Below are 19,500 nucleotides of genomic sequence, written 5' to 3'. Positions count from 1 at the left end.
TGCAATTATATATCTTCCGTCTCGGTCAGCGTGCACGGTACCAAGAGAAAATCCAGATTTACGCTTAGAAGCATACATACACCTCTAAAGTGTTCGGAGCTATGCGAAAATATAATTTGTCCTCCCCATTCCGCAGACCATATCTTCTGATCCTCTTCCTTGGAAAAAGTTCCCTGAAGACAGTACAAAGATGCTTTTTGATTCTTAAGGTATGAAAAGATTGATCTTCTGTTGACTTGATTTCGTAACCCGATACATTCAAAGATATTATTTTAATACGGTTAGCCATAATCTAAAACAAGTATGTGACAGTTAGGTATTATTGGATTGTTGAACTTAGTATCGACACGATTGTAGCAGCGAAAAAAGTAAAAAAGTAAAAAAAAAGACAAAGAACAACACAACACGTACACAGATAATTCACGTACGCAGATAATTTATAAAACAGTATAAACAAATAAACAAAAGCTATTTTAAAAAAACGCTCTCCTGGGAGCAGCAATCGAACAAAGAGGACCGCATAACGAGAGGTAAATCACAATAGTATTATGTAATTATATGGGACAGTTCTGTTGAGTAGTTTCGTTGGGGAGAGAAGAAAGGAAACACCTACAGTTTTTCCAGATCTTCGACGCTGTTGATCCCGATTACGTAGCCGTCTAAAGATAAATCGGGTTTAACAAAAATTTTTCCGTCAGTGGTCCATACTTTCCATCCTTGACGTAACCGTTTTTTGTCGCGAACTTTCTTGAATAAAGCAGCCCTTTGGGCAGTTAGATTTTCATTTATGTAAATTTTTTCAGCACCTGAAATATGTCGGACGTTTAACTTGCGTAATTTCCGACGACCATAATACATTTCTTTCTTACTGTAATAGTTATTAAAGCGAACGATTATTGGATTTGGTTGCCGATTACCTTTTTTAAAGCGGTGGACAATGTCGATGTCTTCAGGTCCTACGTCTGCATCAATGCTTCGTGCCAATAGTAGAAGTATTTACTCTCTGAATAGCTCCGTTGACTCGCTTCACAACTGGGATTTTTGTTTTTGTATGATTTAGTATTTTCCTTTAATTCCAGTCGGGTTACTTTCCCGCTGGATTGGTGTTTTTTTTTTTCATTATATTTTCTCTGTACTTATTTAAGAGGGAAAGAATTAATTAGTTAATTATTATTAAAGGCTGTCTTACATCCCACTTGCTGTCTGTCTTGTGTTGCATGTTTGAATGTTCTTGTAGCCCCTGTAGAAGACTTTGTTTCCCAAACCGAAATATAAAAGAGGGATACAGAACTATACCGGCTTTCACTTTTCTTCACTTCACCTTTTGCGTCTTTCTCTGACAAATATTTTATGGGAGACTCATGAACACTTTATGTCGCTAGAGAACTATAAACTATTTGTAAAGATTAAACTCTCAACATTCCAAACTCGGATTCAGCCTAATTTTGAACAATGCAATATTATTATGCACGTTTCAATTTGACAGGCCGATTATTGTTCTCATTAGGACGATTTAATTTCTGCGCTATGGTTAGTCCTCCCGATTTTCTTTTAATTTGAATCGCATGGATGAAGCTGGGCCCGATTTGTAAAATCTGTTGCGCTGCAATCGATGAACCTCATAACGAATGGCTTTTAACATACATTCGTTTGCAACAAGGAAGATTAGGAAAACATATTTTTTTCAATTGCATGTGCAATTAATTTTTTTCGTAACATATTTCTGACGCCAAAGGAAATACCGCCAGTCAAAAAATCTCCCAGCCTTAGCCACCCACGTGGGCTCGTTGGACTGCGCGAGAACTGAGAACGGCGACATTACAGATTCCCAGGATTCCCAGGAGTATCGAATTGATGTTGCACGAGGCTGAGGAGCATAACAGCTGTTCTTAGAATTTCTCTCCGAACAACACCTTCCTGCAGTTTGGACGAATTGTGGTAAGCCAATATGTTATTTATGATTTGTTTCGTCGTTTTTTTTCACGGTTGGCAGAGATTTGTACATAGTACAAGCTAATTACATAGTACAAGCTTATTACAAGGGACGTGACGATCCGGATCGTCGGTCGACAGACACCATTGTGCGCGCTTTCTCTTTGGAGTTCAATACTAACCTTTTAATACTACAAATTAAATCTGGTATGAAATCAAGAAAATACTGCAAAATCTGTATGAGGTTACCATAATTTATAGAATGCGATTGCTTTGTAATCAACGGGGCTTGTGATCTGGCAGCCCTGTCGGACAGGTTTTTCAAAATACTCCGTGTCCGGCAGTCAAAATTTGTTGTTGTTGTTGTTTTTAATTTCAGTTAATTATGTCAAGTCCTTGTTTATATGGCTGAATACTTCACTATTTTCCCCGCGATGCGAATTTCAGCAGGCACCCAAACCAAATGACCGGCAGTCAAAAGTGTTTTGTAGTTTAGGCTAAATAGCACTCCGGTTAGCTATAAAAGCACCCCGGTTAGCCTGAATAACGTTCCCGGTTAGCCTGTTTACGGTTGGCGGTCAATTATGTTAAGGGTAACACTATATGTACTTAAGGAATTCCGAGTGTTGCCGGCTGGTTGCCGTAGTGCAGTAGTCATGAGTATTGCTTGCCATGCTGGCGACCCGGGTTCGATTCCTCTTGGGGTCGCCTGTCACAGAGTTCTTTTTATGTTGTTTTACCGGACACGGAGTCTTTAAAAAAACCTGTCCGGCTGCTGGACATGTAGCCACAGCGTTTGTTTTTGTTTTGATTCTGTCGCCAAAGAAAGCGTCAGAAAAATTGAAAGGATTTGGGTTATTTGGCAGCCTCAAATTTAACTTACTGGTAAAAACAGGTACAATATTTTTGCTTTGGATGCCAGTTGGCTAACAACTACTGTATTTTGTAATGTGTAGTACCGTGCACCATGTAAAATAATGAAAACCCAGTTTACTCTTTTAGCCACACCATGTAGTTACATATATATGCATATATTTAGTTTGAAAGATTGAAAAATACAAACATCGGCATAACATGATTAAACTTAAGCTGCATGAAGACCTGAAGTCCGCGTGTGTTTTGAACTTACCCTCTGATACTTAAAGTGCCACTGAAACAATTTTTTGTATCCTCTTTTGTTTGCCCAATTTTGCTTGTGGTTTCAAACATGCTTATGATCATGGTGAACTTTATTTTTGTCAAATCTTTACGGAAAGTTGTGTTTTTGAAGCAAAAGTGTGTTCTTACTCTGGAACCAACCCGTTGATGCCTGTGCCGACCACAACCGGCCGCGATGAGCATCACCTCTGACCAAAGCTGGCATCACTTATACTGGAAAGATCTTTCTAATGATACCCAGATCAGAGTGATGGGGTTAATTGAGCCTTAAATATGTATGGAAATGCTTAAAAATTAGAGAGAAAAACTCTGAGCCAAATTTCCCTCAACTACACTTGGCTATTACACGGTAAGAATTTCCCGTCTCAATGATGCTCTCCTGGGAATTCTTGAATGGGAAGCAAGCCCAGTAGATGGCCAACACCTGCAGCAAAAATATTAGAAATGGGGAAAAAGGAAAGGCAAGGAAAAAAAATAAAAAAGCGAAAAGCCTAAAGACACATCAAAATATTGATTTGTGTGCATGCCTGAGCAAAAATGTCATAAAACACGATGCATCCTTAAGGGACAACCAGTGGATCTTAATTACAACATTGACATCATTGCAAAATATGTCACCTGGATACGAGAAGTAGTTGATTTCTTGATTGTTCTCTTGTTTTAATTGCTATAATTCTGGACCGTACAAATCAAGACAAACATGGCCTGTTTTGTCGGGGTACAAGATGATGTGCTTTTGTTATATAACTGGGACAATTATGACTTTGAATCATTTTGGGATAGTAACGTGAGAACAGCTTTATTTCATTGGCTGTATTTTGATTACATTTGTTGATTAGTTCCAGTGTCAGCAAATAGTTGAGTCTGTATCCAGCCAAGGTTGAAATTGTTTCGAATCAACAAAAAAGTACTCTGAAGGTAATATCTGTAAGAGTAAGCCTGAACCAAGGAATGGCAATGTAAAGGCTGTCTTTTTATTGCTTGGCCAAAATAGTCAAATCAGTTGCCAGTGGCACGGAGTTTGTTTACGATAAACCAGCACTTGATTGTAAATGTTAACTAATCTTTATGCTTCCAGCTTAGAATACTGTATGGAAAAAAATGATACTTTTACAAATAAGCTTTTATCCTTAAATATTACCAATTAAAAGTGGAAATGAGGTGTTTAGCATGAATTTTGAAGGCAAATATAAATGTGTTAGGTCTATTAACCCATTGACGCCTGAATGAAATTACCCGCGACCCACCCCTAATTCCCTGGCGTTTTTTTGAAATATTTCAGAGCGAGCGAAAGCACAAAAATAAACCATATGCGCAGTAACCACAGACACAAGATCAGGTTTCAAGACATCGTTTATTTAAAGTTGAATAAATGAAGGGTCAAAATATTAAAAAAATATTAAAAAAATATTAGCAAAAAGAACTCCACATGATGTGTAAAACTGATGAGAAAACAAGAAATTATATTATTTCTTTACCGTACGACAAAATGTCCTACAGAAGCTGAGAAAATTGACTATGCGAAAATGAGTTAATCATTGACTTTGGAGGACAAAAACAAAACCAAAATACAACAGAATTTCATTCTTGTACTATAACCGCTAACATTTGAGAAAACAATGAAAAATAAAAGCGAAGAACTCATGTAAAATTCAATCTGAAAACAAGAAATTGAGCAATTTCTTTGCCGCGCGACGAAAATATTACAACGCTGTGAAAGAAAGATGAAAGTCATAAATCAAAAAGACGACAAAAGCAAGCGAATTATTTTGAGATCAGTCGTATTTCAACTGTGTTAAATTAGTGACTATTTAGTTCTTTTCTCAGCGGTTCTGTAGTAGCTGAATAATAGCCCATTCACACCAATTAAACAAGTTTGCCTAAACATGGTTAGATAAAACAGTGTTTAGTTAAACATGTTTTGTTGTAGAGGTCATTCACACCAAGGAAGCCAATTTAACTCCATGCATTCTTAGCGCACTTCAATTCGCCTCGCCTGCATGACCGAAATATCTTTCCTTACCGGGGTCCTGTGGAGCAAATAATAGGGTCCCACAAATAGCCTATCACGCACACATTGACAACAAAAACATGGTGCAAAATGGTTTAAAAAACTGACAAAATATTACTGTCGTTGTCGCTGAACTGAACGAGAGAACATAATAGAGCACAAATAAGAAAGAACTGAGCTGTTATTGCGAGGATTCAGTACACGAGGAGGAAAAGACGCACCTGTTTTTTGTTTTTTGTAAATCTGATCGCTTATCTACAACAGTTGCCGGTCAGAGAAATTTGGGTGAAACCAAAGGCAAATTTATTTTGGCGTATGGCTGAAGACCAATGGACCGACAACAACTGGGTCGGACACTTACGAATGTCCCAGGTAACCTTCCAAAAACTTGCGAAGAACTGGCTCCTTTCAATGAGAGATGAGATACAAACTATTGCAAAGCGAGTGAGTTGCAATAACATTGTACAGACTTGCAGACACGGCCAGTTATAGGATGGTATCAAACCTCGTTGGCGTTGGCAAATCAACAGTTTGCCAAATCGTGCTTGAGGTATGTACCTGCATTGTTGAAGTTTTGTTCAAGAGACTTGTTCACTCGCCCGGTACTTGACAAGACATTGAAACGGAAATTGCGGCTTTCTTCATGCGTGTGGGCTTTCCCCAGGTAGTAGGTGCTGTCGATGGATGTCACCTCGCAATTTTGGCACCAAATGAAAATCCTGAAGATTATGTAAATCGAAAAGGATTTTATTCAATAATCCTCCAGGGTTTGGTGGACAGCAATTATCTTTTTAGGGACATGTATGTTGGCTGGCCTGGGAAGGTTCATGATTCTTGTGTTTTTAAGAATTCACCTCTCTATGATGCTTGCTGTGCACGAACATTTCTTCCCATGGGGTTAAGCAAAGTTATCGCCAACGTTGTGGTACCACCCGTCATTCTTGGTGATTCAGCCTATGGACTCACCAACTGGTTAATGAGGCCTTTTACTGACCGGGGAAACCTTTCCAATGAGGAGGTGGCCTTTAACTCAGCACACAGCAAAACAAGGGTAGTGGTGGAAAATGCATTTGGAAGACTTAAGGGACAATTTAGACCCCTTGGAAAAAGGCTAGATCAGTCTGTTGAAAATGCAACCATAACAGTCACAGCTTGTTGTGTTCTTCATAACTATTGTGAGGTTATGAAAGAAGAATTTGATGAAGGATGGCTAGAGGAGGTGCAATTACACCTGAACATCCAACCATGTGACAGAGAAGAAAAACAAGACAGGGAGGCAGCTGAAATAAGGAATCCCCTCAAGAGTTTTATTTCATAGACCAGTTTTGTTTCCTTTTAAGTACTTATCCTGAGGGTGTTTCTGACATTTTTATTGCTAGCCGTTAGAATGACGGGGAGGGGTGGAGAATTCTTTTGGGTTTGTTATTCATGATTTCTGAATATTTTTGGATTAGAGAATTTTGGCAAGACAGTACTTTCTCAATAAAGTTTCTTCTTTGAAGTTTTCTTTTTCCAGAGTCTGTCTCTTCTGACAGACTATTATCCTCTTTTTGGAAGAGCTTACTGGTACCTCAGATAGTATGATAAAAACAAACAAAAACATTATAATTTGCTATTCTTTTTCTGTTATTATTAGGTTCCTTCTGGGTATTTTGTTGGTTCGGAAATACTATTCAGCTAGAATTGTTTTATTATTTAATTTTGGCTTGGGATAGTCTTGAAGTGTGCTTCAGGTCCTAGGGATTGTTTGGATTTTGATTTATGCCTCATGCCTCTATTAAAGACAAAACAAAACAGAAAGACAAGTGAGTAAACAACAAAAGAAAAGAGAGGGCAGACCTCTGCATATAAATAAGGACATGAAACTTTACAATGTTTTCTGCAACGCATGCACTGCTAGTCATGTTTCCCTGCAAACTGCAAGTCACTGGTGTTTATGACCGAGTATAAGAGAGCAGAATGATTGGCCTTTTGGGTGGATAAATCTTGAATGAAAAAGTTATCTGTTAATATTACAGAGCTGTTTTAACTGGGGTGTTTAATTTACAGATTGTCATTTCAAGTGCCATGCTCACTACATTACTGGGGACCATATTCAAAACTGAAATTTCTCCCCATAGTTTTAACTTCCTAAAAGAGCTGAGGATAACAGTGCTTGATTTTAAAGGTTGCTCACAGGCATGTTTAAGATGAATGTTGATCCTAAAAAAACAATCAGATTTGATACGTGAAGGCTATAAATGAAATTTCATGAAATTTAAAAGGTACAGTCTGAGTAAATTTCGTTTTGTTCTGAGGCCCTCCAAGGTGAGGTACTGGACCTGATAGTCACAAAAAAGATAACCCTGTGATCCTTTTCTAGACAAAAAGTGCAAAACCAATGAGAGAAAGTATAACATAAAGCACATACTTGACTTTGCAACATGGGAAGTATTGTTACACAGCTATACTTGATCAGGAAAAATAGAGGGATTTCGGTAAATGTTGACCCTGTTTCAGAGTCAAAACATCACACTATACCAGTACCTCTCTTCCAGAGTGAAAAAGTGATTTCTATACCCTGCTCCAGATTCAGAGAGGGAAAAAAAGGTATACCCTGTTCAGCAGCAGATTCCTGTATGGTCCAAATTTGGGAGCACCTCCTTCCCCCAGGCCCTTTGCTTCAATGTTAATAGATTTATTAGCACTTCTAATGATTCCAGTGTACACAGTACTACATGTATGTAGTAATATGTACGCATAACACCTGTTGCCATGAAAAAGTTTTTCTGTAGACTTGTGGCTTGTTCTATTTTGACATACCACTCTTTCACCTTCCAGCATTAATAATTAACCCATAAAGTAACATTAAGCAAAACAGCATGTAACCGTGTATCATGTTTATTTTATTATGTTCCGATAAATCTCTGGCTTCCTTCTGGTAGAAGAACCTATCAAAGAACCTCTCCAAGAAATGTGATTGACATGCATGTGAAACTAAATGCAGAACTGAAGTTATGAGACATTGCAACCTTACTTGCTCTGGTCACAAAAATATTACTGGTAGCCATAGTAGACAACTACTGTTACACAAGTGCATGACATTTTTTCAATACAGAATTTTAAAAAACCTGTAAAGAAAAATTTTAAGAAGCTGTAAAATGACACAAATTTAAGCCATTAAGGGCTTTCTTGTTACATGAGAAAATGTAAGAGTGCACCTAATCCCAAAATATAATATAAAACTTTGCACCTATTCCAAAAACTTTTAGCCTTTATTTCCAGTTTTGGACTTTTTTATAGGCTTCAAAACTTACGATAAGCTAAGCATCACCTGTCACACAACCGAGCTAGTAAGGGGCGTGGGTCTATTCCTGATTTGATGTCACAAACTGCTTTGCATGCATCTCTACAAAGATTTACTGCGATGCAAATCAGTTTATGATGTCAAATCAGGAATAGACCCACGCCCCTCACTGGATTGGTTGTGTGACAGATGATGGCTCATAACTTTTACAGCGTATAATTAAGATAATTAAGTAATTAAGAATCAATTTCAATCTTGAAGTCCAGGTATAAATCAAATCCCATAGTTCACTCGAAATACGTGGGGATACCGTATTTCCTTGAATAAGAGCCCAGGGGGGAGAGGGGTGGTGTTTATTTGTTGGAGGATGCCTAATCAAGGGGGATGCTTATTAAGTTTTTCTTTCAAAAATATGAAATTTTATTTTGGCTACTGCACATAACAGAACTCTGCAAGCACATGGATATAGAAAAAACTACAAGTGACTAACAGAAAATAAACTGTTTTCCTACATGTACTGATGCCAGTGTAGTTACAGCTTACAAGATTGGAAATTATTTGCCAATAGAAACAGGTTTTCCTTGTATCTTTACTATTTAAGAAAGTTAGGGCGCTTATTTGCTATTTTGGTTGAGGGGGTGGGTGCTCATTCAGGGGAGGGCACTTATTAAAGTGTGGGCACTTACCAGTGGAAATACCGTATGCAAGACAGCCATTAAATGCAAGCTTTTGAGCTTTGTGATACAGGTAGATTTTTGCGGGCTAAAGCTGTAAAACAAGCTAATGAAAAAAAGCAAACATCCAAAACACAAGCTCTGAAAATGACTTTAAATGGAAAAATAAAACCAGACAAAGCAGCCCTGGCCATGGTCGTGAAAAGCAATAAAGCGTTTCCTGATCCTCGGTATTCCTCCACAGTGTTCTAGTCCACTTCTTTGGATTTTTCGCGAAAGTAGTGGTCTGTAATCTGTGGTTTGAGGTGAAGAATTGAGTAAACAACATTGAATCGTACGTGGCTTTCGCAAAACTCCGAATCAACAAGGGCCTCATCTTGTCATGTTTTTTCACGTGACGTTAGTTGCATAATAAGTTGGTCAGGTGGCAAACTACGTAACATTTTCTCATTAACATGGAAACAACAACAAACCTACCGAGAAGACTGGGAAGATGCTTCTCGTCGGCTTTCTTTCGTTTTTGTTTTTCCAAGGTTGGAAAACTGCAACTGGGTTGTGGGCTCTTCTCGCCGTCCGTCAGCTCCGTCTCCTTGCTTTGAGTACTTTCCAGAACGGTTGAGCTTAGGGCGATAGCCGGTCTGGTAGCTGGCTTGTCCGATAAAATTTCGTCAATTTCGTCAATTTCGTCAAAGAAGGGTGCCTTCTTTTTAGGAGTTGCGTTGCTGGACCTCGACAGCGCATCTTCGTAGCCTCTGTAGGCCGAGATTAATGTGTGGATTCGGGTTTTGCACGAGTCGCAATCCCTGTCGTTGTACCCAGAAGCGTTTAGATAAGTGCTTATTTCTTGCCAAATTGGCTTTTTTCGGGTGCATTCTTTCAGACGTTGCTGAATATTCTCTTCCCCCCACTTCTCCAAAAGAATTATTGTCTCTTCTTTTTCCCATGCCCTTCCCCGCTTTTTATCGTCTCTTTCCTCCGCCATGTTGGTTAGACAGGGTTTAAACTACCTTTTAGAGGTAGTTTAATTAAACAGGTTTTAAACGTGTTTAGTTTGAGAGCGTGCGCGGTGTGAACGGGTAATTTTTTAACCATGTTTAGTTAAACGTGTTTAACTTTTTGGTGTGAACGGGGTATAAGACTCCAAAAAATATTTGAACGAAGCGAATAAACTAAATAAAGAAAGCGCCTGGACGTCGCCGTAAATTAAATATGCAGAAATCCAGCGTGCAAGTTACTGTTCGCTTTTAAAACCTAAAATTCCCAAATACAGGGAGCCAAATGAAAGAAATGCGAAAGGAAGTTCAGTAACACTGAATTTCCATTTGAGCTGAGGCGAAGAAACCTATTTAAAAGCAAAAAATTGTGCAAAATTTCGCAGACGTGCTTTGCTGCATGACTGGGTGTTCAAATAATTCTTCCCGCTAATGCGAAAGCTTGAGGTTTTGCTGACAGCTTTTGCAGTCATTTTAACGCCTGTGGCCTTCCCGATCGTTTCAAAAGTTGAATTCAACTTTGAAGTAATAATGTACAGTACTATTTTTGTTTCTTAAGTCTGAAAAGCTGCTTTAATTCTGCGATCTGTCATCAAAACTTACTTGAAAGCGCTCCGATCTTCATGTTTTCGTGGCGCTTGAAGGAAGGAAAAATTCTTCACCAGAAAGGTTTGAGGACTTTGAACACCTTGATCTTCCATTCTGAGGCCACCTACACATCGATTTATGTTTCTCCTTTCCATTTTATGTGCCAAAGAAGTAATTCCTCTGTTTTAGGGATGAAACCAAGACCTTGGAAGTTTTTAGATTTGGCCCGCATCGCGCCATGATTAACTTCACTTTTTGAGAGCACGATTTTAAGAAGAAAAACCGTCTTTCTAGGACCCCTAAAGTCCTCTGAAAATATGCTCAGAAGGTCCATTCTGATTGGTTTATTTGTCCTCAAGAACAATAGAACAAGAGGGGAACTAAAAAGTCTTCAGGGAGGGTAGGAAAGGCAATTGTCCCCAAGTGCTCTTTTTCGGGCGGTTACGGGCGGCACAGGGAAATGGAAGAGTTTTTCGCATGGGTGGTTAAGTCTAGCGCTGCGTGCCACGAGAAGCAAGGAACAGACGAGGTATTAACAGCAAGAGAAACTGTATTTCTGCCATGTGCGATCTCCTCACATACACAATCTATGTCCCGGATTCCGGGACCGAGAGGGGTCTCGGGACTAGTTCCCAACATCTCCCCCCTTATATAAAAAAAAGGAAATGTCTCTTGCAAAATACAACAATGGGCCCTATAAATGGCCTAAGAGAATAAGCAACTGTAAGTCAATGTAGACCTCTAGGTCAGTTCATAGTCTTCAAACCTCGAAGGAGGTTTGATGATCCTCGTTCTTGTTCTTGTGTTCCCTAGAATGGGTTCTGTAGGTTTGTCTTGGCTGGCTAGAGTTGCAAGATTCGTGGACCCATTTTTTGAGAGTCTCTCTATTTCTGCGTGTTGTGTCTGCGCTGGGGGATGATTGTTACATGTAACTACAGTTTCTTCTGCTTGTGGTGTTATGGTGACGTTGCCGTTGTCCGGTGGTGGTTCCTGGATCAGTGGCGGAGGGGTGGTCTGTGTTGGTGGAGGAGACTGTTCAACTGTTGGCGTGATATGAACCCGGTTTCTACGGATGGTGCTGTTCGGTGTCTGAATGGTGTATGATCTGGGTCTGTCCTGGGAGAGGATAGTTCCCTGTATCCATGGATGACCCCTCTGTGTAGGTGGAGGTTTCGCATAAATGCTTGAGCCAACAGCAAGCTCGGGATGTACTTTGGTTGGTGAGCTGTCGTAGTAGCGTTTGCTCGCAGCTCGCTTCAAGGTGAGCTCTTGAGTGACGACAGCTAGGTTCACGGGTGAAGGCTTGATGAGGTGGTTTGGTGTTGGCAGTGTTGTCCTTGTACGTCGACAGAGCATACGCTGTGCAGGTGAATATGTGAGTCCCTGGGGCGGCGTGTTCCTGTAATTTAGCAGTGCGGACTGGAGGTCAGTGGATTTCTTCAGTGCTGTTTTGGCCACTTTGACGGCAGCTTCGGCTCTCCCATTGCCTCTAGGGTGATATGGTGAGGAGGTAGTGTGTTTGAATCCATATTGTGTGGCAAAGTCCTCATATTCCTTGCTTGCGAATTGTGAGCCATTGTCAGTATGGCACATCTGTGGTATGCCAAACCGCGCAAAGTGGGCCTTGGTCTTGTTTATTACTGTGGCGGAGAGGGTGTCCTGGAGTTCGTCGACTTCTATCCAGTCCGAGAAATGGCAGACAGTAACCAGGTAGTCCTTCTGCTCATGGCTAAAGATATCTTGGCTCACAATTTGCCACGGCTGCGTTGGGATTGGTAACGACTTCATAGGTTCTTTTGTAAGAGTTTTACTGTACTGGGCACAGACACTGCAGGTGTCGCACATGTCTGAAATGGCTTTCCTCATGCCTGGCCAGAATGGGACTTCGCGGGCCATGCGAATGTTTGACTCTGCTCCAAAGTGGTTCGCATGTATTTTCCCAAGCATTGTTGAATACATGGACTGTGGAACTAGGACTTGCTGACCTTTGTAAATGATTCCATTGTGTATGCTTAGTTCCTCTCTGAAGGTCCAGAAAGGGTGGAGGTTGGTGGCCAGGTGTTGTTTGTCGTTGGGCCAGCCAGAGATGATAGTTTGTTGTAGATCAGTCAGGGTTTGATCCCTTTTGGTTTCTGATTTGAGGAGTTCTTCTGTGACATCTGTGAGACGGGGGTTGTGGTCATTCTCGGAGTGTTCAAGTTCAAGGCGGAACACTTCAAACCCTGTTACATTTGCATGCACTGGGGTGGGTAAAGCAGCGCGGGATAGTGTGTCTGCTATATGAAGGCTTGTACCTTTCTTGTAATGTCGGCTAAACTGATATCTCTGAAGTCGCATTAGCATTCGCGGAAGATGTGCGGGTGACTTATGAAGTGGTTTCTTGTAGATGGTTTCTAGGGGTTGGTGGTCGGTGTGCACTGTGATGTCTGACTTGCCAAATAGCCAATGATCAAATTTCCCAAACGTGTTGCAGATGGAAAGACATTCCTTTTCGAGTTGAGAGTAGCGCTGTTCTGTGCTGTTCAGGCTGTTTGAGGTAAAGGCGACTGGTTGGAGTTTACCGTCAGCATTTGGTTGGAGGAGCGCTCCCCCCAGGCCTTCTTCGCTGGCGTCTACTTGGAGTACCACAGGTTTCGCTAGATCATAGTATTGGAGAATTGGTGCAGTGGCGATCAATTGCTTTGCATCATTGCATGCTCTTTCTTGAACCTCTGTCCAGGAGAATGGGAGGTCTAATGACGGTACTCAGATTTGAGCAGTATGGTGATAGGTAGTTGGCCATTCCCAGAAAGTGTAAGAGGGCTGCCTTGTTTCTCGGTTTGGGCATAGTAGTTATCGCAGTGACTTTGTCAGGGTCAGCTTTCATCCCATTTGCTGTGATGATGTTGCCCATAAACTTCACCTCTGGTAACTTGAACTGCAGTTTTGTGGGGTTTAGTTTAATGTTCTTTTGGAGGCAACGTTCCATTAGGGCTACAAAGCGACGATCATGATCTCGCTCAGCTTCAGTGAAATCTGTTCCCTCTCCAAAGACCAAAATGTCGTCAGCTATACAGATTATGCCCTCTAGACCCTCCAGAGCAGAAATAAGTCGCATCTGAAATTCTTCTGGAGCACTTGAGATCCCGAAGGGAAGGCGTTGCCAGCGGTAGCGGCCATAAGAGGTGTGCATTGTGGTCATGCGCGAGGACTCCTCGTCAAGAGGTATGTGGAGGAATCCATCGCGTACATCAACAAGAGAGAAGCATTTTGCATGGGCTAGTTTATGAAGCTGCTCGTTGAGGGTTGGCATTTGGTAAATGGGACGAAGGATGGCTTTATTTACAGTCTGGCTGGGGTCGATGCATAGTCACACTTTTCTGGGAGTTTCTCTGATGACTTCATTTGAGCACCATGGAGTTGGTTCATCAACCTTAGTTATGATGCCGGCGTTCTCGTATTTGTCTAGGGCACTCTTTTCTGCCGCCCGTTTTGCCACTGGGATGCGGTGGATAGGCATTTGAACTGGTGTTACATCGTGTTTGATTTCAAAATGCACAGGGGGCCCAAGGCAGCCGAGACCTTCAAAGTTCTCAGCATATTCCATTAGAATGTGTTCTTTTTGAAGCGCACCTGCGGGGGGTAGTCGCCGTTTAGCAGGGATGTTGATCGGTTGAGACGGAGAAGGGAGTGGGTTGCAGGTGCTTGGTCTGTTGTTGTGGAGTTGTTCGATGTGGTTGCATTCCACTTGCTCTTGTGCTTGCATTTCCTGTGCAGTGGGCGGGGTGTCCTGTGCTTCGTTGTAGTGGGCGATCGTTACTGACGGAGATAGAGAGAAGATAGTGTCTGATTCAATTCTGATAAGTCCCAATCTTTCACTGTCGCCCCTTGATAAGGGGGCGGGCTTGTTGGCCATGATGTCATCTGGTAGGATTTGGAAGGTTAGGGTGACATACTGATTTTTCCTTTGGCATAGCAGCTCGACTTGGCCCAAAGGTCTCAGTGGGCGAGTGTTCCCATATGGTTGTAAGAGAAAAGGTGATTTTGACATGTGGATGTCTTGGCCTAGGGTGGTGAGGGTACTATGAGATAGGGTGTTGCACGAGGCTGCTGTGTCAATTTGGAATGTAATTGACTGGAAGTGTGAGCCGGTAGCTGACAGGGCCAGTTTTACAAAGTATTTCCTCTTCTTCTGTGGAGTTCCTAGAGAGTAACATTGCTCGTGATAATAATCCGCATATACCATGTGGTCGGTTGGTTCGTCTCCACTAAATTGCAAGTGATGCACATCTTCCCGACGTTGACTGCTGCCCCTGTTACTGGGTGTTTGGCTGGGGTTCCGGTTGTTGCGAGTGGAAGGAGGCAATGGGCCTCCCCGTCGTTGTGGTGGTTGGCCGTTTGCCAGGCAGACATTGGCGAAGTGGTCATTGATACCGCATTTCGAGCATGTTTTGCCCCATGCTGGGCATTGTTTCCATGGGTGAGGTCCCCGTTTGTCTCCACACCAGTGGCATGTTCCAGGCTCTCTTTGTAGTTTCATTTCTTTATGTTTCACCCAGTGGACTCGTTCCTCGGTGGTTGATTTTGAGGAGTCGGTTATCAGCTTGTTTGCGGTGTAGGCAGACTCTAGGGCCTTGGCTTCGGTCACCACATCTGCCATGCTCTTAGGTGTGTTGTCAGGCTCGAGATGTGTTTTTAGCAACTCGGCTCGCATGGCGTCGTTGTTGAGTCCAAATATAAATTTGTCGCGGTACATTTCGTCACTGAGTGTTCCGTAAGAGCACAGGCTTCCGGCTTGCCTAATTCTTACTTCCCATGCTTGTACCGATTCGGTCAGGGTTTGGTTATGGCCCCAAAACTTAAATCTGTCGGCCAGAATTGAACTGCCGGTCGATCCCGTGTAGTGGATGCGAAGTTTTGCCATCCATATCCAAGGTTTGGCTCTGTCAACAGTCGCGATCTGAGGTCCTATCGTGTATCGTATTACCTGAAGTGCTTCGTCTGGCATGGCCGATCGAAGTGCGGCAATTTCGAGCTGGGGTTTCTTGTAATACTCGGCTGGCTCTGTCTCTGGGTCTTTGTCCAGGTTACGGTAGTCTGCTTGAACGCAATAATCATTGAACCTGACTTCGAAGTTTTTAAAATTTTTGGAAATGTTTCCGGTTAGGTTGAGTTCTGGGCGCTTGAGGTTCGACGCCATGAGTTTGTGTATCCAACGTAACGTTGCGAGAAGAGGTTTCGTGATCGAAGTTTTCGCTGGGGCGGTTCTAAAAAAATGGTTGATCCCACTTCTGACACCAAGTCTAGCGCTGCGTGCCACGAGAAGCAAGGAACAGACGAGGTATTAACAGCAAGAGAAACTGTATTTCTGCCATGTGCGATCTCCTCACATACACAATCTATGTCCCGGATTCCGGGACTGAGAGGGGTCTCGGGACTAGTTCCCAACAGTTACGGGCGGCACAGGCGTCAATGGGTTAAACTTGTGAATCCATGGAAACTGATGCGGTCAAACAACATGTCAACGAATTGTAGTTCATTGAGGGGACAATAATAAAAGTGGGGAAATCAAATCCTCTGGATAATAGTGGACATCATTTTTTTTTTATCTGTTCGTTTTAACGTTGATTTTAGCAATGGACAGGAGTTGAAAGTCAGCTAATAAAATGATTCAAGCTAAGTGAAGGCGTTGAATGCACTCACAATCTTTGATTACTGCCAGTTATAAAATGGATATTTAAATAAACGTATTTTAAGTCCAGCAGTTTTCAGGAATATCCAAATAGCAACACTCAGTTTAAAGGACTGAATTTTATTCCCACATTCAAATGATCTACACTCTGGCGAGGTGTGCATTCAACTAACAACATTCCACAGTTTCCTTTCATTTTAAGTCGTAGTACAGCAGATACAGTTCTCAAGTTTCTCTAACGATAGGGTATACATAATGAAACAATGTCTCTTTTTCAGGTCTTTCCTAATGGCGTATTATATAACATGAGATTACAAACTGCAAGATAAGCATAAATTCTTCGGTAATAAAATGTCAATCATTTCTTCCATCATCATTATTATCTAACACGAGCACAAAAAGGGGGCGCGTGTTGTGTTACAATGACAATATTTCCGACAAGCAGTGTTAAGCTCAAAAAACTTCTTGGGAGACTAAAATAAATAGAAATCTTGCTGACAGCTTGCGGAAATGTGCAGTTTCCGGTTTGCTTTAGCTAGCAGCTCTTCTATACTTAGAAATCCAAACAAAGTGGCCAAAAGAAAACTTGGCCAAATTTAAGTATAAAAAAGGGAATGACATTGAAGAAAAAATGATTTTTGTGATATGTAAATTGGAGATGTTTGCTGTATCTCAAGAATATCAAATTATTGCTGACCAAAATGCAAATTTCAGCAATTTCTGTTTTGACCTTGTCCAGTCGTGACTTGTAAATAGAAACTCTATAATTTGTAATTGTACCGGGAACAAAGATGAAATATTTGTAAATAAACAATCTGCTTCATTCAAGAAATCATTTATTAAACTGGAAAGTTTTTAACTAAGAGCAAATTCTCTATGCAGGTGAATGTCACTGGTGGTCATGTCAAAAATTACAATTTTTTTCGTGCCTAGAATGAGCAGTGATGGTGGGAAGCACTCAAACAGAAAACAACAAAGATGAAGAAGATGAACCACCACCCAGGGCTTGAAATAATGGCCGGTCAATGGACAATATCCGGTCAAAAATTGATTCTGCTAGTTCTAAATAATTATTAAGCTGTACATTATTCGCATTTGTGAAAGAAAAAAGAATGAAAGCAAAGGAAAGATACGGCCAGACCACCTTTAGCTGCAGTAACATTTCTGGTAGTTGTAACCCAGGATTGGCAAGTTTTCGCTTTGTCATCCATCAATGAGTCATCTTCCAGCATAGCATGTCTATCGGTGTGTATGCTAATACAGTCAAATTTCTACTAACGGCTACCTCGCTACAGTGGCCACTGCAACTTTTTCTTATCTCGGCAGACAGTCCATACATTCACCGTTATCTTACCCTCTCTACAGTGACCACCTCTCTACAAAGGCAACAGCCATTAAAGCGTAGACTACGAGTAGGCCCTCTTTCTCTTAGTCCGTCATGTGTGACGGGAAAGAAAACCATGTGAAAAAAAATGGCCATAGGACATCCTGGGGGCAAGATGCACGCAAAAGGAGGAAACCGAGATAAACATTCCTGCAAGACATCACATGTATCTTGAATATTGACAACATGTTGTCAGTACTCCTGGCATGAACCAATCATATTTTCGTGATGTGAGAGCAACGCATACTAATTCAAACTCTCTGGCATTGTCAGTAGTGCCTCCTTGCGCATGCTTCTTGCCCCTAGGATTTTGGGGCGCCATTTTTTCTTGCTGTTTATTTACGGTCATGGTTGACGGAGTAAGCGAAAAGGGGACTGCTCAAAGTCTAATTAAAGCGCGTCCCAATTGCCAATCGTCAATGGCCAGTTAATCAATGACTGATGAGTCGGTGTACACAAAACCTCATTTCTTAAGGTGTCTTTAGTCTCTGTTTCTGTGTGGTGTCTGTTTTATGGATATATTTTGAGTGTTATGTATTTATATGCTAAAACAAGCATTTCTAAAGATAAAAAATGAGTTTTAAAATCCTTGTTCCCGTGGAATTTGTTGCTAACTGACGTTGCTTTCTAATATAATGTGGGAAGCAAAACAGATGGCTTGAATAAAAATTGAATAATAGAAGTGATAGGAAGGAATAGTGGGATGCAAAAGTGTAATTACATTGATTTGGCTGAGCATTGGGGCTCTGCCGTGTATTCTGTACTTTTTGCACTGAATATGAGCTATTTATGTACTTGCAGAGGTGGGGTGAAGCACTATTTTAAGAGTTATGACATAATGTATATTTGTCTGGCCAAAATCGTTTCTTGTCCGAGCAAATATAGATTTGACCAGACAACTTGACCGGTGCCAGGGAAATTATTTGGAGAAATGTTTGCCTTCCCTAAACAGTATTCTCTAACGAAGTCACAGATCGTTTACCCTTTGAAAGTTTTATTCACAATCACAATCTCCTAGTTCTCACAACAACCTCGTTTTTCGTCAATGCTCCTTTTTAAAAACACCGCATCGGATTAGATTACGCAAGTATTGATTTAAAGATAAACAGCGAGTGATACATAATTGTATCGCTTTATCACTAAACTTATCTCCAGACACACCTGTGGAAGTTGCTTAATGAACAAATGGAAAACTTTTGCTGTAAGCGATAACAACAGTGGCTAATTATTCTCATCGCTCACTCAGTAGTTGTCACTTAACTCTTAGCAGTACAAAGTTTACCAACAGTTATTTCTCTGAAGTCAACTTCTCCTGGGGCATTTGGGGCGAGGTGTGCATCTTCTAAAAAATCTTCGGTTAGTTCTGAGAATGTTGAGGGCATAATAAACAATCTCTTTACAGAAGACCAAAAGAAAGTATTGCAATACCACCACTGCTGCCTGGACACATATTGTTCTGGTTAATAGAGAAAGAGGGTTACAACTCTTGAGTTAACTCTCTTTGCTTGCTAATTCAAGTAACAAAACATTTTGGAAACGTAAAACAATGTTGGTCTGATAGAGAAATGAAATTTGCTGTCAGATAACAGGAAATGGCATCTCAGAGGGTTTAAGAATCCAAAATTCCCAGGGGAGCTTGCCCCCAGATCCCTCTGAAGGGTTTGTTTGTTCCCAGAAAGAGCTTCACTCTTTCAGATTACTGCACCTTTCAATTGCCGGTTTTCATCTGACGTCATCAATTTCCAAAATAAGAAATTACCAATCCTTGTGAAGTTTTAGTTTCATCAGATGTAAGACCCTCTTG

The 19,500-nt window shown here is 41.1% G+C and overlaps 2 protein-coding genes and 1 long non-coding RNA gene across 3 annotated transcripts; 1 reads left to right on the top strand and 2 right to left on the bottom strand.

Moving 5' to 3' along the window:
* Window positions 1-1,846: 1,846 nt before the first annotated feature.
* Window positions 1,847-19,222, top strand: LOC149110944 (uncharacterized). The gene is made up of 2 exons (XR_016208183.1): window positions 1,847-1,938; window positions 17,246-19,222. It is a non-coding gene; the product is annotated as an uncharacterized LOC149110944 (long non-coding RNA).
* LOC110048191 (uncharacterized) lies at window positions 9,311-10,082 on the bottom strand. Its single transcript, XM_020753974.2, has one exon. It carries the CDS (start codon window positions 10,041-10,043, stop codon window positions 9,462-9,464), a length of 582 nt encoding a protein of 193 aa, XP_020609633.1. The 5' UTR covers window positions 10,044-10,082; the 3' UTR covers window positions 9,311-9,461.
* On the bottom strand, window positions 13,991-15,820 carry LOC149110945 (uncharacterized). Its single transcript, XM_089291484.1, has one exon. It carries the CDS (start codon window positions 15,818-15,820, stop codon window positions 13,991-13,993), a length of 1,830 nt encoding a protein of 609 aa, XP_089147610.1.
* Window positions 19,223-19,500: the final 278 nt, after the last annotated feature.

Source organism: Orbicella faveolata, unplaced genomic scaffold, assembly GCF_042242905.1.
Source record: "Orbicella faveolata isolate gen_17 unplaced genomic scaffold, um_ofav_v1 contig_24, whole genome shotgun sequence".
Classification (NCBI taxonomy): Eukaryota; Metazoa; Cnidaria; class Anthozoa; order Scleractinia; family Merulinidae; genus Orbicella; species Orbicella faveolata.
Note: the sequence above shows the minus strand (reverse complement) of the source record. Positions and strands in the feature narration are given on the sequence as shown.